This window comes from Trachemys scripta, chromosome 5 (assembly GCF_013100865.1).
Source record: "Trachemys scripta elegans isolate TJP31775 chromosome 5, CAS_Tse_1.0, whole genome shotgun sequence".
NCBI lineage: Eukaryota > Metazoa > Chordata > Testudines > Emydidae > Trachemys > Trachemys scripta.
Genome location: NC_048302.1, coordinates 39,073,596 through 39,092,154, shown reverse-complemented (window position 1 = coordinate 39,092,154; position 18,559 = coordinate 39,073,596). Strand labels below are relative to the sequence as shown.

At 39.1% G+C, this 18,559-nt stretch overlaps 1 protein-coding gene across 1 annotated transcript in view; it reads left to right on the top strand.

The window, feature by feature from the left end:
• The first annotated feature begins 2,720 nt into the window (after window positions 1-2,720).
• Window positions 2,721-18,559, top strand: part of TNIP3 (TNFAIP3 interacting protein 3) — a 74,651-nt gene continuing 58,812 nt past the window's right edge. Inside the window, exons 1-2 of the mRNA XM_034771462.1 lie at window positions 2,721-2,726; window positions 3,003-3,088. Coding sequence (XP_034627353.1) covers window positions 2,721-2,726; window positions 3,003-3,088 — 92 coding nt within the window. The remainder of the gene's footprint in view (window positions 2,727-3,002; window positions 3,089-18,559) is intronic.

Here is an 18,559-nt window from a genome sequence, read left to right as displayed (position 1 = left end):
GCTGTCTTTAAAAGCCCTGGAAGTATCCAGACAGTTTCTGTAACTCTCAGTAGTTTTCTGCCTGAACATTCAAACTCATTTCCTGCAGAGACTCCATGACTTTTTTTTTTTTTTTAATTTGAAGTAGCTGAATTCTCCAGTATCTTAAGTTTAATTTTCACAATTAATAATAAAAAGCCCAGTAAATAAATTATATTGCACTGTAAAAATCAGTTATTACTAGAAAAATATTAATACTATGTACAAATACCATAAACATATTTGTCATAATTGGCTTAATAATTTGGATTTGAATTTAGCACTCTGTTGGGCTGTTTGTGTGAATGAGACCCAATGTGGCAATTTCCTTGAAATGACACCTTAAAATAGCTTTTCACTTGCTGTATCCAGAAACTGAAGATCTGAAAAGTAAGGCTGCTGCTACTCTCTAAAACATCCCCCTATCTCAAAGAGTTGAAGTTGGTTTAACATTTACTTCCTTTCATAATGCCCTCAATATGTGTGGCTTTAGTGCACTCACCAATGTGTAATGTATAACATATCTCCCATACACATCCATTCTGAATTTGGCTCACTGAGTCTGTGAAGCAACTAATAGGCATGTATAAAAAGGTGTCAAACTTTAGATACTGAGGAACTGGGAAATAGATTACATCCACTTTGACTTCTTTACACATCAATAAGTAAATGTAATGAGGCTGAATGAATCTAACATGCTCCATCTACATTTGGCCCATTATGCCTAGATATTTTGACACATGCTATAATACATAACATGGCATGTTGATCTGAAACAACTGCAATACCCAGGTCCAGCAGGATGAATTAGAGATGGAGTGGCAATCTGAACTCTGGATTTTCTTTCCTTGAACAACTAAGGTCTTTAATTTCACTGGTTTTTGTTTTTATTACATCTGGGTCCAAATTTTTAATCTTGATATCTAAAATTAGGCACCTTAATCTAAATTCAGGCACCTACGTAAGTGGCCTAATTTTCAGAGATACTGAGCACCCACAGCTCCCATTGAAGTCAAACTACTACAACTTTAAGCATTTCAACACATTTTTGTTACAATTAAAGACATTCGTAAGACTCAGGAAAGCTGGACTCAAGTTTCACATGAAACTGAATTGCCATTCTTTTCTAATGGGATCTTTGTAATTAGTGATTACCAGATGCATTTAAAATGTGTGAAGTGCCTGAGGGTATGGGAATTTAAGAAAAAAAAAAAAAAAAGCCAAACACCTCAGATCTTACCCTGGTAACCTTTTATTTTAAGATTCTGCTGTGTGCACAGGTGAAGCAGTATGGTGTCTATTAAATGTTTTGTGTTGTGGTTTGAGTTTGTTGATGTTACTAATAAATATAGTTATCGCTAATTGAAAACTCATTTGGTTTCAAACAGTCTTTCTTTGGTTGTGATGACTTCCCACTTTGTCAGTGTTCGCACTGTTATCCTTCCATTTCATATTCTGAAATCACACAAGTCACAATAGGTAGGTGGAGATAAAACTAGTGTTCTAAAAGCAGCAATTACAGTGATGCAATTGTTCTCCAGTAGTTAGATCAAAGTCGTGAGAATGAGGATTTCTGGGTTTCATTCCTGAATGAACCAGTGACTCGCCACAAGTTATGGAGTCTGAGTTAACACACAATGCCATCAATAGAAAGAATCTCATGAATTTCAATGGGCATGGGATCAGGCTCTTAACAGTTCAGTGCCTCAGTTTCCCCATGTGTGTACTGGGAATAATGCTTCATAAGGGTGTTGTGAGACTTAATAAATGTATGTTTGTTGAGTTTTTTTAGCTCTTCGGCTGGAAGGGGCTATTTAAATGCAATTTTTTCACCAGGGAGTAGTGGTGGTTATTCTTGATGGAATCTTTGCTTGAGAAGGTTTTTCTTGGGTTCCCCTCCATTTAGTTTCTTCTTTTCTGCTTTTACATTGAAGACACAGGGCCAAATCGTGGCTGGCCCATACGCAGGGGAAGGGAAGAGTTTAAGGAGGCTGCCCCATCCTTGCATCTCCTACACATCTCCTGTTGCAACTGCACTTGTTGAGCACCAGTGAAGGCAGGAACTGTTGACTCTCTATATCCTGTGATTGTCCTACCCCACTTCTCTGAGCCACCTTGCCCAGACCTGCAACGCCTATTCGTTTAGAAGCCTGAGGGGAGCAGACTTGATCCTTCAGAGAGAATCTCTCATAAGCCATTCTCCTACTTCTGCCACCATCCTGCACTCAGAGTTCTGTCGCATGGAACAATTCCTATAGTATATAATAGTTTTTGGACTATGCTATGGAATTTACTAGGGATTTCTAGTCCTGAAAGAGAATTCTGTAGAATGGTTCAATAAACCCATTGACTGTCATTCTGTGTAAACTTCTGTAGTACTTTTTTAGAGTAACTCTGTCAAACATTACTGCATTTCTAGAGACCCTTAATGGATGATTTAGGTCATAGCAGTTTGATATTCTAAATTACTTCCACTTGTCTTTTTTTAAAGAAGACAAAAAAATCTCCAAATATATCTTCAGTGTGTCAAATTCAGTTCTCCTGCTCTGGGCACAAACACTGCTTTGTGCTTGGCCTCAGCTCTACATCCATGGGATAATATTTGGATCCATGAGCGAGGCCTGGGATTGCCGGAGCCCTGCTACTGCCCCCTCTCACCAACAAATCGGGTGCTATTTATGGCGGGGTGGTGGTGTAATGGGATGGCGGTAGTGTCATCCTTAAGTCTCTGCATACGGAATATACGTATTTAGGGTCCAAATTTCTGCAGAAACAGTGGTGGTCTCACAGTCCAGCCAGCCAGCTGCAGCTAATGATAGAGGAAAAGGAGCAAGATATAGAGAACCAAGTGCTGAAAAGTATCTTTCAAACATGAATATTTCTTCCCATTTAATTCATGCCCTAAAAACATCAATAAGGCCTGGTCCCCGCTCAAATTGTTCTTTTCCTTGGTGTAACTTTTTTTTCCCTTCCATTTCTGACAGATTCATTGTGGACTGCTCAAAAAAAAGAAGGAAGATGCAGAGAATGCTGTAGAGCTGTGCACCAATGAATCTCCTGAGGCTGAAAGGTATGTATTAATTCATCACAGAAAATCTCTCCTTTTTAAGGCATTAGACACATTATGTAAATACTGAAACGTACTTATAAACAGCATTTCCCATAAAACTGAACACCATGTTGTTGTTCCTTGTTGTCCCCTTGTTGTTCAATCAAAATTTTGTATGCCAGTCTGTGTTCCTCAAAATGGGAATTTATCTCCATAGCTCTCATTCCTCACTTCAGCCATTTCTCTGGAAAACTATATCTGCTAATTTGATCAACAGAAATAGGTTAAATTACTGAGTGTACATATAAATCTTATTCACCCTAAAGGGAAAGATTGATCACTGACTGCCATTGCAGCTCTAAGTAATGGTAGAGCTTATAGTGTAGAAAGAACAGGAGTACTTGTGGCACCTTAGAGACTAACAAATTTATTAGAGCATAAGCTTTCGTGGACTACAGCCCATCCGAAGAAGTGGGCTGTAGTCCACGAAAGCTTATGCTCTAATAAATTTGTTAGTCTCTAAGGTGCCACAAGTACTCCTGTTCTTTTTGCGGATACAGACTAACACGGCTGCTACTCTGAAGCCTGTCCTTATAGTGTAGGTTAGACTCAAGTATTCCTCCCCCCCCCACCCCAATCTAACCCTGCTTGGTGTAAAACAGGATGAGAGTAGCCCCTAAAGTTCCTAGATTTGCCAGTACAGCTATAAAGTGCCATAAAGAACCATGCTGCATGTTCCAGGGAATCTGGTAATGCCAATCAACATGTTCCATTTTTGACACATGGATCTGTCTAGCTAGAGATTAACAAATTGAAAAGTGGTTTTAAAAAGAACTAAGTGTGCTGTGTTCGTCGGAGAGAGAATGAAAGGAGACACCATTCAAAAGCTAATTGTTAGTTGGATTTTTGAGGGGATTTTAAAAAAATAAAAGGCATTTTTCCTGTAGTGACTTTAATCTTCGTGAATTGCTAGGTTGGATATCCCTGAAAATGTGAGTTCTCTGTTTATCCAAAAAGTAGCTATAGCACAGGCAGCCGAACTCCAACCTTGCCCATACCCTCCTGCTCATGTAGCTCAACTGTGACCTGGAAGAACTACTGCGATGGATGTGAAAGGAGTTGTTTCCATGCCACAGGCTGATGATGGCCCCTTTTTTGAGACAAGAAGCCAGTTAATGGCAGTTTGTGGTGGTGGTTCTGTGATGTGAACTCCTGACCAACAAGACTCCAACTTGTCTTGTGCAGGCACTGCAGTGTAGTAACGTGATCAGCCGCTACTGAGCTGGATTTGAATTGGTAGCATAAGGTGAAAAACTGTATTGCATCACCAGACTTCTCCTTACCAACCACTCTACATTTCCTAGACTAACTCTAAATTGTCTCTTCTTGGTTTTATTTTGTTTATATTAGGGATATTATATTAGGGTAATATATTATATTATATTTGGCTAAATCTGAACTTGTCTGGTTCATATGGGAAAAACAGACCATAACATTTTGGGCTAGATCATTAGTTGGTGTAAAGCAGCATAATCTCACTTACTTCCATGGAACTATATTAATTTACACTAGCTGACTGTTCATGTAAAAGGGACCATAAATATTCATTGTGTGTTTCCTATTTCATTTAGTGTGCTAATTCAGAAAAAGATGAGTGCCAACTGGCATTCTACGTTGAAAAAAGAAAGTTGTCAGCTCCCAGTTGGGTGCTTTCAAAATTATGTATGCAATTAATTTAAACATTCAGACAGCTGAGCACAGGCTGATCAGCAATTTTAAAAGCAGTTGGGTAGTGTCTGAGCATTTTTGAGGCCTGCAGAATGCTATTTCTGTGCTTTCAGACATAGATTTCTAGCCCATCAGAAAGCAATTTTATATTCTTACTGTATTGTAGTATGAACTCCTCCTTTCCTTATCCCACATAACCAGTTCATTTCTCTCCCTTGATTCTCCCTGCTTGGGTGGCATATAAAAAGAGATCTTACTTTGTACATCCCTTGCCTATCAGGATTAATTATAAATATCCAGCCATACTTCTTTTGATGGCTGGTAAGACTGCTGAAATAAAGTACCAACGTTTATCTTTTGATCTGTGTGTGTGTGTGTGTGTGTGTGTGTGTATATATATATATATATTTATACGCACGCTCTCTCATAGGCCATCACAGCCCCACCCAGCAGGGAGAATGCAACATCTTCTAGAAAGATGTCTATTGAAATGACAGGTTATTCCACCTATGTTTTCAGCTACTCTACTGGTATTAGTGTTTAGGAGTTACTCATGTGGCTGTGATGTCCTAGAGAATACGTATGTTTTACTGGTGCATATTGGTTTTTGCAAAAGGGTAAGTCATGCTACACTTGTTTGAAAAGGAAGTAATTCTTGGTCTGCTTTGAATTTCTGTATCTCTTTTTCTGTCTCAGGTTTCACTTCCATTTTCACTGTCTCCTGCCCCCCCCCCCCCCGTTAGCTTTCTGCATTTGGATGTTTAAGGAGACCATAATTTGCCAGTTCAGAAACTTGCATGCTATTTGAGGGTTCCATTTGGTTGAGCTTTCCGGTCAACTGAGTAATCATTGATTTGTATGGCAAAATGTCAACCCTCTTTCAACTAGTAATCAACATGCAGATAAAAGATGGCTGAGTTATGATGCTGGGTGAGTGCTCTGTTCGCTTTTTCCCACATGGGTAGCATTCATAATTCTCTCGCTGTCTGATCCAAAGTCCAGTGAGGTTAGTGAGTCCATTGACTTCACTGGATCCAGTCTCATTCTTGATCAAGAGGAATGTTGGATCAGGCTCTTTCTGCTTTATTCAGGCAACCATGTCAAGTAAACAAAGGAGACATTTTATTGTCCTATCAGCAGATGACATGATATAGAAGTAGGCAGGAGCTATATGTCACTACAGAGATTCGAGAGAAAAGGAACTCTGAGAAAAGGGAAAAGCAGAACACAATGGGGCCAAGCCCCTTGACACTTGACATGTATTGGCAGGCTTCCTTTTTCCTCTTCTTTCACATATATACAGTCTTTACATTATCCTTATAGCATGTGATATTGGATATTTCTAAATGCAACCAGGCTGATCGGCTTACTCATTTATCTTTTAGCAAAATGCAATGGATTATAGGTGTGGCTTCAGTTAATTATTGGGATCTCTTTAGATTGTTTTCAAAGAAACCAGATGTGTTTCTATCAAGAACATGTATCTCTCGTTGTTGTGATTTGTATAATTCTTAAAATTAAGCAAAACTATTAAAGAGCAATTGTTTCTGTTCACATTAACAGCACACTGCTTCTCCAGATGTGGCATTTGACAGCCAAACAGCTGCTGGCTATTAAATGTGCCTTAAAAGCTCCATTCCTTTGTCATAAAGGGAACAGAAATGTAGCAACATTTATGGGGTAACAGGCAGATGTTTTGGCTGGAACAGTATTGAGCGAAAGTTGAAGTGATTTCTCTATTTGTCTCAATACACACACATTTTAATCCCCATCATCTACTTTGCACTGTGAAGCCCTCTTCTCAAGAAGGAAAAAGGATTATTGCTAAACATTTTTCCTAGAGACCTTAGGCATCTCAGTTGAAAGACTCTGCATTTGTTTCAATTTCATTTTTGAATGGATCTTACTTAATGTCTATGAATTTAGGCTGGATCTTCCAGCAATGTTTTCAAAACAATTTTGGTAAATTTCTATTGTTTTTCTTTGTACTTCTGAATTTGCAAAGCTTAATGAAGTGAAGTGAATTACGTTGGAAATCATTTACAATATTCACTCTTTTCACATTAAAAATATTGGGGATGAAAAAGGGTTTTTTTTTTATGTCGAAGAATAGATTTAATCTACCAGATAGGCTGGTTATTTAGTGATACATATGCACTCTATTACACATAAATATATATTATGGTAGCACAGATGTGAATTAGTGGAGTTGAAGTTCAAAACATCCAACTCCGATAATCAACCAAAAGTCTCATGAGGGCCAAATACCCATGTGTTATAATCTTAAACAGCTTTATTGACTTCACTTGAGTTGCACTCTATAGGAGCTACACACCTCAGGATCTGGCCACTGATAGTTTTAATTAATATCAGACCCTCTTGAGGCTGCAAAATTAGACTGGAAATTCATTCAGAAAACAGGTTTTCTTGAAAGATTCCTGTTCTTCCTGCTTCCAATTGGGTTGGAAATTCCCCATGTAAAGCCTTTGCCATGGTATTTTGTCAGTTTCACATCTGATCTTCATTGGATCAACCTGTAATACAAAGGTCCTAATATCAGAAAGAGCAATCAAAGGTTTTATAGAAATTAAACATATTATATGAAATTCCTGTAAAATCCTATGGAATTTAAGAGAATAATATAGTTTCTTCTACAGAATTAAATAGAGGATATTGTTTTTGTATATATATATTTTAAACAACATGGAGCATTTAATCACTGCTATAAATTTATTCCCACTGCAAATAGGGTTAAAAATTCTGGAGAAAGATCCCATTCTCTATCCAATTTTATAGGCCATTTCCATAATGGAAGGAAGTACTGAGGCACGTAGAGTGATAAATAATAGGGGGAAATGTTAACTAACCTTTTCAAATATATAACATGGTCTGGTTTGGGATGTCCGTTTTCATTTTATCTGAGACAGTTCTTCCATCCCTAATAAAATACATAAATTTGTTTCTTTATATGGCTCTTACCTCCACAGCACACGTAGCCAAGCAGGATTCTCATGTCCAAAATGGCCACCCATGGGGAAGAAGCATGTGATTTAACCCCTAGACTCTTGGATTCATTTCCGCTCAAAATATGGCTCTGTGGTGCTGGGATCTGGCTGTAAACCCTCTCTATAAAGCCCCTTATTTACAATTGTTTATGGTGTATTCATAGTTTCAGTAATCAAACCTATAACACAAGCCAGGTAGACATGCTGAAATTACACTGAATAGCATCATGTGGATTAGAGATTAAATTAATCATTAGAGTTAATGCACTGAGAAACATAGAGAACAGCCCCCAAAGACCTGTGACTATGCTAATTTCTTGGAGTCCCATATTCCACTTGTCTAGAAAACCACCTAGAGGGAGCCAAGAGCTGGCAAATGATGTGCCAAGATGGCCAAGAGGAAGAAGCAGTGTACCTTCCCATCTCATAACCACGTAACCCCAGACTTCAATGGAGCTATGACCATTTTCAATAGTAGACTACCTGCCCCCGGTCTCTGATTCCTTCCAATGTCCAGGAGAAGCTTGGTTGTGAAGTTGTCTTTGAGACTTTACTGCTAGTTTCAGAGTTTCCATGTCTTGTATGTCCATTCTGGTTCTGTTTTATTTTGGTTTTGCTCACAGGCATAGGATTTGCCCTATAGCACCAATCCTGCCACAAGGTGATTTCAAACTAGCTTGCCAGTTGTTTATGTCCAGAACTCTATCTTGATAAAATTCAGCTTGCTTTATTGCATACAGTGGTGGCACTCCAGAATAACCATATAAAGAGGAGGCAATGTGCTGTGTAACCAAAGTAAGCTTTGTTAATCCTGGCTCATTGATTTGCACAGCTGCTTATAAAAGAAAAGAGGGACTGGATGTCATTACATTATGTCTCCCAGTTAGAACCACATAATTTAATTGGAAAATTGGCAAAGATTAGGTAACAATGTATAAATAAATAGCATTAAAGGGCCATTTAACCCTATAGTTTCTTAAAAGTTTGGGTGTTAAAGCCAAGTGCCATAGAGAAGAATGTGAAAGTAATTTTTTGAAGAAACCTATCTGCAGTTAGAAGCAACAGAGGGTCCTGTGGCACCTTTAAGACTAACAGAAGTATTGGGAGCATAAGCTTTCGTGGGTAAGAACCTCACTTCTTCAGATGCAAGGCTGACCCACAAAAGCTTATGCTCCCAATACTTCTGTTAGTCTTAAAGGTGCCACAGGACCCTCTGTTGCTTTGTACAGATTCAGACTAACACGGCTACCCCTCTGATACTATCTGCAGTTGACATTTTAACAACTTGACCATATATGAGCATATGGGAGAAAGTGATATGATCTTTATCCAGGCACGTAGTTAATTATTAGAATAGAAAAGAGCAGATGATGTCGCTACCTGCAGCAGTGAAAGTAGAGACACAAGCAATTTTCTTGATATGAAGGATGATATGGCTTGAGTCAGAACTACTCTGATAGCTAGCTTTAAATTCTCAAATGTATTCTTTTTAGATGTAAAATGCAAATGAAGTTTTTGTCCTCAACCTGGTACAGCTCTGGATAAATGGCTAACTTCTTTTCCGTGTGTGTGTGTGTGTGTGAGAGAGAGAGAGAGAGAGAGAGAGTTTTTTTATTCTTTATTTCCACAATAAAAAAGCATTTAAAATGCTAGGCACAATTCAAAGTCTTTCCCTTATGCAAGTGGGAGGGGAGATTGATCGAGCTCTCTTCATCGTCATGGTTCCCTAAGCCCCATACTGTCTCTGGGCTGCTGTATGGACTTGTCCCTTCACAATACAGCTGGGAAAAAGTTAAGAGAGGTGGTTTTTTGTTTTTTTGTGAGGGGAAAATGGAAAATACTCAATTTTGCTTCAAACCAACCCGTTTTTTGTATTCAGCCTCCAAACTGAAAAATGAATTAGTCTCTCAACTCTAATTTACAGCAGGGTCTGGGTAGTTTATCTTAGGACTTTAAAATTTTTACTTTTGTATTCTATCTCTTGCCAACCTTTTCTAAGGACCAGAGTTCTGACAGTCTTTCCATTTAATTCAACGGGCTGTGGATCGGGACTCATTCTTGCTCAGCGGGAATATTGTCAACCCATCACAATGCTGTAAAAGTATTAAGTGTAAAAGATTCACTGCTTATAAAAAGAAAAAAGGGTTTGCCAGACCTTTCTCCCAAAGACCTGCAAGAATTACATCCATGAGTCTCCTGTTACATGCTGGCTTGGAAATCAAGAGACCAAAACTAAATCAAACTCAGATCTCATCCCTCATAATACTCAGGATGTGCTACTATTAGGCTATTGCACCAAACCGGTGGAAGACTTGTGCAAATACATTTAAACCTATAGCATGTTGTGGTGGGGATGGGAGGGAGGGTATAATGTGATAAAGTTTTCTAAATTTATGTTCATCTTCCACTTTTATTTAGCAAGCAGAACTGCTCAGGCAGCATAGCTCTAGCCCAGAATTTCCTCTGTGATTCAATTTTATGACCCCAGCTGGGGTATGTAGTCTTCTAATTGCAGCTGGACTGTTTGGTGAGGAGATGTTCTTGCACACGTCACTGAATTACCTCACCCACCTTGTCTCTGTCACTAAATATAGCTAGTCAACCTCCTTCATATATTTGGTGAAATCTATATATACTATGGCAGTGTTGCCTGGTGAATACAGCACTGGACTAAAACTCAGATGACCTGAATTCTGTTCCTGGCTCTGCCCCAGGCCTGCTGGGTGACCTTGGGCAAGTCATTTCCCCTTTCTGTGCCCCAGTTTCTCCATCTGTAAAATGGGGGTAATGATACCGACCTCCTTTGGGATCTACTGATGAAAAGCACTATGTAAGAGCTAGGTATTCTTATTTGTTGGGTGTGAACGTACACACCCAACCTCTAAGGTTTTATTTATATATATATATATATATGGTGCTGCTTCAGAGGTTTAGAGTAGCATTGGGCCATTGCAAGTCATATGATATTACAGTATGAAAATTGGTCACCGTTTCTATAAAAGAGCAATATTGGTCTAGCACTGGGCATCAACTAAATCTCAATATTAAGTTTATCCGGTGCCTAGGCTGTATTTGAGATGATCATGAGGGGTGTATTATATCTCAGGATAGGGCTGACAACCTAATTAACGTAAATATCCCATTGATGCTCTGTGTGCTTTCTTGTTTATCATGGAAAAATCAAATGGGTCAGGGTTATGAAGCATAGAACTTTTCACCTCTAGGCCATCTAGGATCAATCATGATTGGAAGTTAGCATCTGCTGGATGCTCACTATCCTATATGAAATAAATTGGTGGTCTTAGTCCATTTTCAAGATGACAGATCTCAAATATCGCTGGAGCAATGGGGCACTTATGTGGGAAGCCTCAGAAAAAAGGGGAGGAATGGTATAGCCCTGGAGACTAAGCTGCTTTCTCACCCCTACCCTGATTCAGGATGAAACACTGGCAGAGAGGTTTGGGGGGAAATACTGCTGTACCTGGTCAGTGGATAATTTGAGTCTCCAGGTCTGCCCTTCTAGAGCAGTACATGATCACTAAACTCTCTGGAAAAAAATGGACTGAGAGTCAAGCAGCAATCTGAGTCAGAGCTATAAAAGCCTAACTCAAAGTGAAAGTACTCAAATCATTCTCTTTCATACTTTTTTTTTTTTTTAAATGCTCCAGCTCTCCTGTGATCTCTGGACATGAATTATTTGTACTGTAAGGGGCTCTACAAAAACTTCGATATTTTCAAGATTTTTGTGATGCATGTTGAGATTCAAGCTGGATTGGCTGGTGATATTCCTCACATGGCCAATGTCACATTGCACTTCTCCTGGTTCCCTGATTAGCTGAATCTACTCTTTGTGTTCACAAAAGCGCGAAGAAGTCATTTTCGGTACGTCTTCGTTAACAGGAGTGATCTGCACCCACATTAGCCTAGCCTGGGTGTGAGCAGCCTCACCACAAAGCTGTACCTGAGTTATTGTGTCCTTGCTGTTGCTGTGCTACCTGCATGTGTACTATGACCCATGGGGGCATATCCCATGGTTCTCTGTGCTGCAGTAAGTTGAGACCCTCTGATTCTTTTCAGTTAATTGTGAGAAGGCATTGGAGAGCTCTGTGCAAAGTGCATGTGCAAAAGCAGCACCTGGGCTTTAGGCTTTACTCTAGGATGGGCCAGTTATCTTGGAGTGAAAGCATCACTAAACTGGGGTCAGACGTTTTTGTGTGTGTATGGGAGGAGGTTTGGAGTAACATCTGCATAATATACTGGGTGAACTGTGAAGTAAAGACATACCCTTTGACGGGGGGAGAGATTATTTTTGGGGTTTTCTCTAAACCAGTCCAAAAAACCTAGTGTCTATCTGATACAGGTCTCCACAAGCCTATGCTGCTGCTTCCTGTAATTCCATCACTGCATAGGTTGTGAAGGGATTCATTTTTCAGGCAGTTGAGAATTTTCAAATATTGATTCTGTTTTAACAAGGGCACCGCCGTATGAGACGCATGAAAGTTCTGTTCTGTTGTTGCATCAGATAGCTCCATGTGTTTGGGCCTGACCTCCTGTAGATTACTATCCCTAAATATTTCTTCATATATGAGGCCTGGGAACTGGTTTGTTTGTTTTTCCATTATTTGAGATTCTTTATAAACACCTCATTATTATACTATTGTATAAAGGCTTGATCCTACATCCGTGGAAGTCTGTGGCAAAGCTCCTATTGACTTCAGTGGTACAGGATCAGGCTCTAAGTGAACAAAGGAGACAAATGATTGCTAGGCTGTATAAGTGAGGGGATATCAAAGGCAGTGTGCAGACCTAGGCAAACAGACACTAGATGCAACAAAAGAACAGAATCTTGATCTTTCTCAGAGGATTGTTGCCTTGCAAAACAAAGTCATGATGATAATAAAATGGTGATTATTTGGAATCCCATATTTCTCCCTCCCTTATAAGGTAAGGCTGGCTTTTGAGAAATGTTTTTTTCCCATTTTTTTTCTTCTACAAAAAATTTTCCCAATATAGGAATTTCAGCAAAATTTGAAACTAAAGTGACATTTAAGAACAGTTTCCTGCAGGTAAGTGATGTACATTTTGAGGTGGTAGTGGTGGTAGGGGGGGGGGGGAGGTAAAATTTCAAGAGAATTGTCCATTTTTGGACAGCTATAATCAGATCTTTTTGCTTATAAAAGTAACACTTAAAAATTACAAGAAGGAAGTACTATGCTCATCTTACCTTTGTTTGCTTCTGCGTTCAGCCTGCTATATATTCATAATCACAGATGTTGATATGTTTGCACTGTGAAGATATTGAAAGCAAAGACTTTGTCCTATTAAAAAAAATACAAGCACTTCCAATTTTTTCTTATTGATTTTACAAAAAGGAAAAGCATAATATGAATGATCAGAACCTCTAATAGAAACTTGACCCTTCAGTAAATGTAGATGTCATCTTTTCATTGTAGATCCAATACAATGATATCTGACAGTTATTTTAGTAACAAAAGCACAGCTTAAATAGTCCAAAACAAAATGTCTGAATTTATTAACATTTTTCCTTCAGTACAACTTTTAAGTTAAGATTGTACAAAATGCACCTTTAAACTTTGTAAAACCTAATGTAGTTTGTGTGTTTGGGTAAATTACTTTCTATGACTGCTAAATACAGAGTGCCGTCTAGAGGTCATTAGGAAGAACTGCTTCATTAGCAACAGAGGGTCCTGTGGCACCGTTAAGACTAACAGAAGTACTGGAGCATAAGCTTTCGAGGGTGAATGCCCAAAATTCTATGAAGCTTGTCACACAGCACTCTTTAACAGAGCAGAACATTACATTTGCTTATTTTCATGCCAAATACAATGAATTTCTATGGCTTAATATTTTATATACTTCACAGTAAGTTCCATACACCGAATTAACAAAACTTTAATTCACTCCTTTAACGAACAGATGCATAACCTATTGAAATGGGTTAAGATCAGGCAATCCAAGGCTACATATTATAAGACAATAATTGGCTAAAGTTCAGAAAAGGGTAGGCTTAGGAAACAGACTGAAGTCCAAACCTGTATTTGTTCTTTCTGAAGGGTGGGAAATACTGTACTGAAAGTCAATTAGTTTTATACAATCCACATTCAAAATAATATGTTAATAGAATGAAATGAGGAGTTAAGTTTGTCCTCATGAAAGTTGTCCCCCCTCCCCTCCAATTTCCCATATGAATCCTCTGTGAAACCTTGAGGAAATGCACCCAGAGTATTTGTATAAAAAGGAGGGAAGGCACTAGGAAGCTTTTAAATATATTTTATGGGATTTCCAGTGAGAATCTGTGTGTTATCCCTATGCCTACCTGCTGACTTGTTATGCAAATAACCTGTAGAGTGCAACCTGCGTTGTCTAAATCTCATTTATGTGAAGCTCTGTATCTGAATCAGAGTCATGCCACCAAGCTTTAGGTGAGGACATGATCCTGTTTCATTGAATGGGAGGTTTCAGTAAAGTGATGCCTAGATTATAGGGAAAGTCTGCTGGCAAACTGCCTGATTATTTCCTATCAGACAGTCTATGGAAGGCTTCAGAGATTGGAGCAACAGGAGTAGGCTAATGTAGGCTGATTATTGCCATTTTAACTACTGTATTTTCTACATTTCCTTTTTTATTTGACCTGACCAGAGGCTTAAAAGGCTGGAAACTGCCTGTGTGTGATGTTTCAGCAGGAGGAGAGAGTGAGCTAGGAGAAGAGGTTCTGAGAGCAATTCACTCCCCTTCCTGGAACTTAAGTCATAACTCTGCCCATACTTTCCAGTCTTCTGTTCTTGCACTGCTTCCACTGCCCAGATAACTGGGGGGATCAGTCAGCAAGTCAGGGCTGGATTCCCCTAAGTACTCAATGTTTTGGGGGTGTCCTAGGTGTCTCTTGATAATGGAGGTTGTACTATAAACTTGTTGCACTGAGGCAGGATGTAAGAGGAAGCAATAGGGCATAGTGTGTTAGCATTGGCACCTTTATAGGACCAAAGATAACTCAGATATTTACTTTCTTTTACCTCACTTTTTCATAGGCCTGAATTTATCATTGAGCATTAATTTATTTAGTGTATGTAATGTATGGTACACAAAGAGAAAGTCAGTGCCTGCTGAAAAGCTCATGGTTTAAAATAAAGATACAGAGAAAATGGCATGCCCTGGGAAATCCAGTAGAGGGAATAATTAGCTATGTACATTATGCTCAAGATAGTGAAGTCCCAGGCAGACTGTGAAGAGCTACAAAGGATCTCTCCAAACTGGGTGACCGGGCAACAAAATGGCAGATGAATTTCAATGTTGATAAATTCAAAGTAATGCACATTGGAAAACATAATCTCAACTGTACATATAAAATGATTAGGTCTAAATTGGCTGTTAAAACTCAAGAAAGAGATCTTGGGAGTCATTGTGGACAGTTCTCTGAAAACATCCACTCAAAGTGCAGCGGCAATCAAAAAAGCGAACAGAATGTTGGGATTCATCAAGAAAGGGGTAGATAATAAGACAGAAAATATCATTTTGCCTCTATATAAATCCATGGTATGCCCACATCTTGAATACTGCGTGCAGATGTGGTTGCACCATCTCAAAAAAGATATATTGGAATTGGAAAAGGTTCAGAAAAGGGCAACAAAAATGATTAGGGGTATGGAATGGCTGCCATATGAGGCGAGATTAATAAGACTAGGACTCTTCAGCTTGGAAAAGAGACTGCAAAGGGGGGATATGATAGAGGTCTATAAAATCATGACTGGTGTGGAGAAAGTAAATAAGGAATGTAATTTAGTCCTTCTCATAACACAAGAACTAGGGGTCACCAAATTAAATTAATAGGCAGTAGGTTTAATACAAACAAGGAAGTATTTTTTCACACAATGCACAGTCAACCTGTGGAACTCCTTGTCAGAGGATGTTGTGAAGGCCAAGACTATAACAGAGTTCAAAAAAGAACTAGATAAGTTCATGGAGGATAGGTCCATCAATTGCTGTTAGCCAGGATGGACAAGGATTGTTTTCCAGAAGCTGGGAATGGACGACAGGGGATGAATCGCTTGGTGGTTACCTGTTCTGTTCATTCCCTCTGGGGCATCTGGCATTGGCTACTGTCGGAATCCAGGATACTGGGCTAGATGGACTTTTGGTCTGACCCAGTATGGCCATTCTTATGTTTTTAAGTTGAAGCCTTGTTGTTTGGCACATTTAAAATGAGACTGGACAAAAACTGCTATTTAACTGTAAAAGCCACATATGTGATACCTTATCCATCTGATAACAAAGAATTCAGGGTGGAAGGGTTAAATAGATCTATTCACTTTTAACAACCGTTCAGCTTGCCCTCCACAATGACAAATACATTGATTTTTCCCTATGTAGTAGCATTAGACAAACAAGGCAATTCTTCACATTTAAATATTTTAAACAAAATTATTACAAATGGGCTTCCATATTATCCCCTACTTTGCTCAGAAGTACTGGAACATCTGCTTCAACCTTTATTCCAATCTAAATGACACGTAGGGCTCAGTCCAAGTTATGCCTGAGTAAGGACTAAGGACAAGGCCATGTGTTCTCTTGATATATCATCAGTTCACAAACGGTATTCCTAGGAGTGCAACCTGAAGGAGGGCTGGACACCATTTTAGGGGGGAAAATTTGGTTTTAATCCACAACTTCAATAAGAAGATTAGATAAAATGATGAGTGCAAATAGTCATTACAGCAAGGGAGAGTTGCTGGTTCTCCATTGAACTGAGGCAATCCTTTGAGCCTAATTAACTTGAAATCAGATTGTCAAGGCTGAATCCCCACTCTGTCACTTTGAGTACAGAAGGTGGGGGCCTGCAAGGATTTTAAAAAATACTTGCCACTCCAGGTTTGTATTAAACTCCCAAGGTTATAGCTTTTCTCTGACCTTGGCTTGGTAAATGCTGCCACCACTCAAATGCAAAAAAAAAAAAAACCTTTGGACTCAGGAAGGAGCACTGTGGGGTACCCTCAAGCCCTTTCACCCTTCCCCCCCTCCGAGGAGGAGCTGAGAAAGAAAATCAAGGAATTTAGCTGTTGCTACCAGCTTATCAAACAACATGCACAAACCTCTTAGGACACCAAAAATCCAATTCAGTTCTTAAAAAAGGTAAATTTTATTAAAAACAAAAAGGAAGAAAATACATCTGGAACTTAGGCTTTTGCTAGATTTTAAAAGAACAATTCCAAAAATTAAGCACCCAAAATAGCTTTCTTGTGGGTTAGCTTAAAGGTTACAAGCAAACAAAAGCATATGGGGTTAGCAGAGGAGTCCACAAGTCTTAAAAATAAGCAGAAATAAACCTTATCATGTCTTCCTAAACATTCCTAATTTACTTACATATTTGTGTTGTTAAAAGCAGTTCTAGATATGATCTGATGGTTTTCATATCCGGTTCAAACTTTACAAAGTATTCCTGCTTATAGCATTGCTGCTTTGTGTCTCCTTCTCCAGAGAACAACAGACAAAGGGAAAGTTTCTTTCCCAATTTTAAAAAGTTCTACCTTCACACTCGCTCTTTTGGTCAGGTGCCCACTTCCTTTTCTTTACCTGGGGGACTTTTAACCCTTTACAGGTAAAGCAAGCTGAGAACAGCTACCAAGAGGGATTTTACAGCTTGCTGGCTGGTTGTGTCCCCATCAAAGGGAGCTACCCTTCCTCCCACCCCCTTCATTAATCACACAGATGATCACAGGTCTCATGACTTTGACTGTTGACCTTTGAGGGTTGGCCTTCTGACCCAGGCCATGAGTCAGGGGAAAGCCATGAAGAGAAAGTTACACCAGCCACAGGGCAATCCATGGTGGTCGATACTAGTATGTTTCTCAATTCCTGTGTCTTGAAAGAATACTCTCCCAGCTGGACAGTAAACCCCCTCCCACTTCTAGATTAAATTAGTTTAATAATTTAATCTTCATGTAACTACCCCACCCAGACAAATTGAGAGATACTCTTCACGTGCCTGGAACAAACAACCACCACGCCTATGTGATAATTCACAATTTCCAGTGCCATATGGATGAACGTAGACACCCGCCTACACATGCACAAAATAGGTTAGTACAACATAAAAATGAAATTTACTATCACACCCTGAAATCGTGCAAATATAACCCAGTGTTGTGGCCTACATTGTGCTTGATCCACAGAGGTGGTGAATCAATTACAGTCCCCCAGCTGTGGATCCTGAATGTTTAGCTCAGGCTGTAGAGACTTAGGCTTTCAGCTTGAGATGCCCCTATTTCAGTCCCTGATATTGGCCAAGTTGGTAGCTAGTCCACAGAGGCACAATTGCTAGTTAACAATACACTAATCCAGGAGGAGGGAAACCTAGTGCATCCATAGCATGGCCAAGTCTCTTAAATTCTGGGTCTAAAGGATGCTGGGGTAGGAGTGGCTCTGGCTGGGCCTAATTTTACTCCCTGTCCATCAGTGCAGCAGTCCTTTCTCTGGCTGGTTCTGGTATTTACATTAGTTATGTAAATCATGGTACTTACATTAATTATGAAAATAATATTCAGTCTACTTTTCCCTAACTGTGCCAAAATGACTGCTTTGATGTTGTAATTTCTGAATATTTCCAGATGTTATCAAATGCATTTAATTCTACTGTATAATGTGTAATAAATTTTGTCATGCGATGCAAACATATTTCATACACTAGGCATATTTGCAGGCAATCTGGAGGAGCTAAAACAAATATTTTTTGGAGGGATGTGGA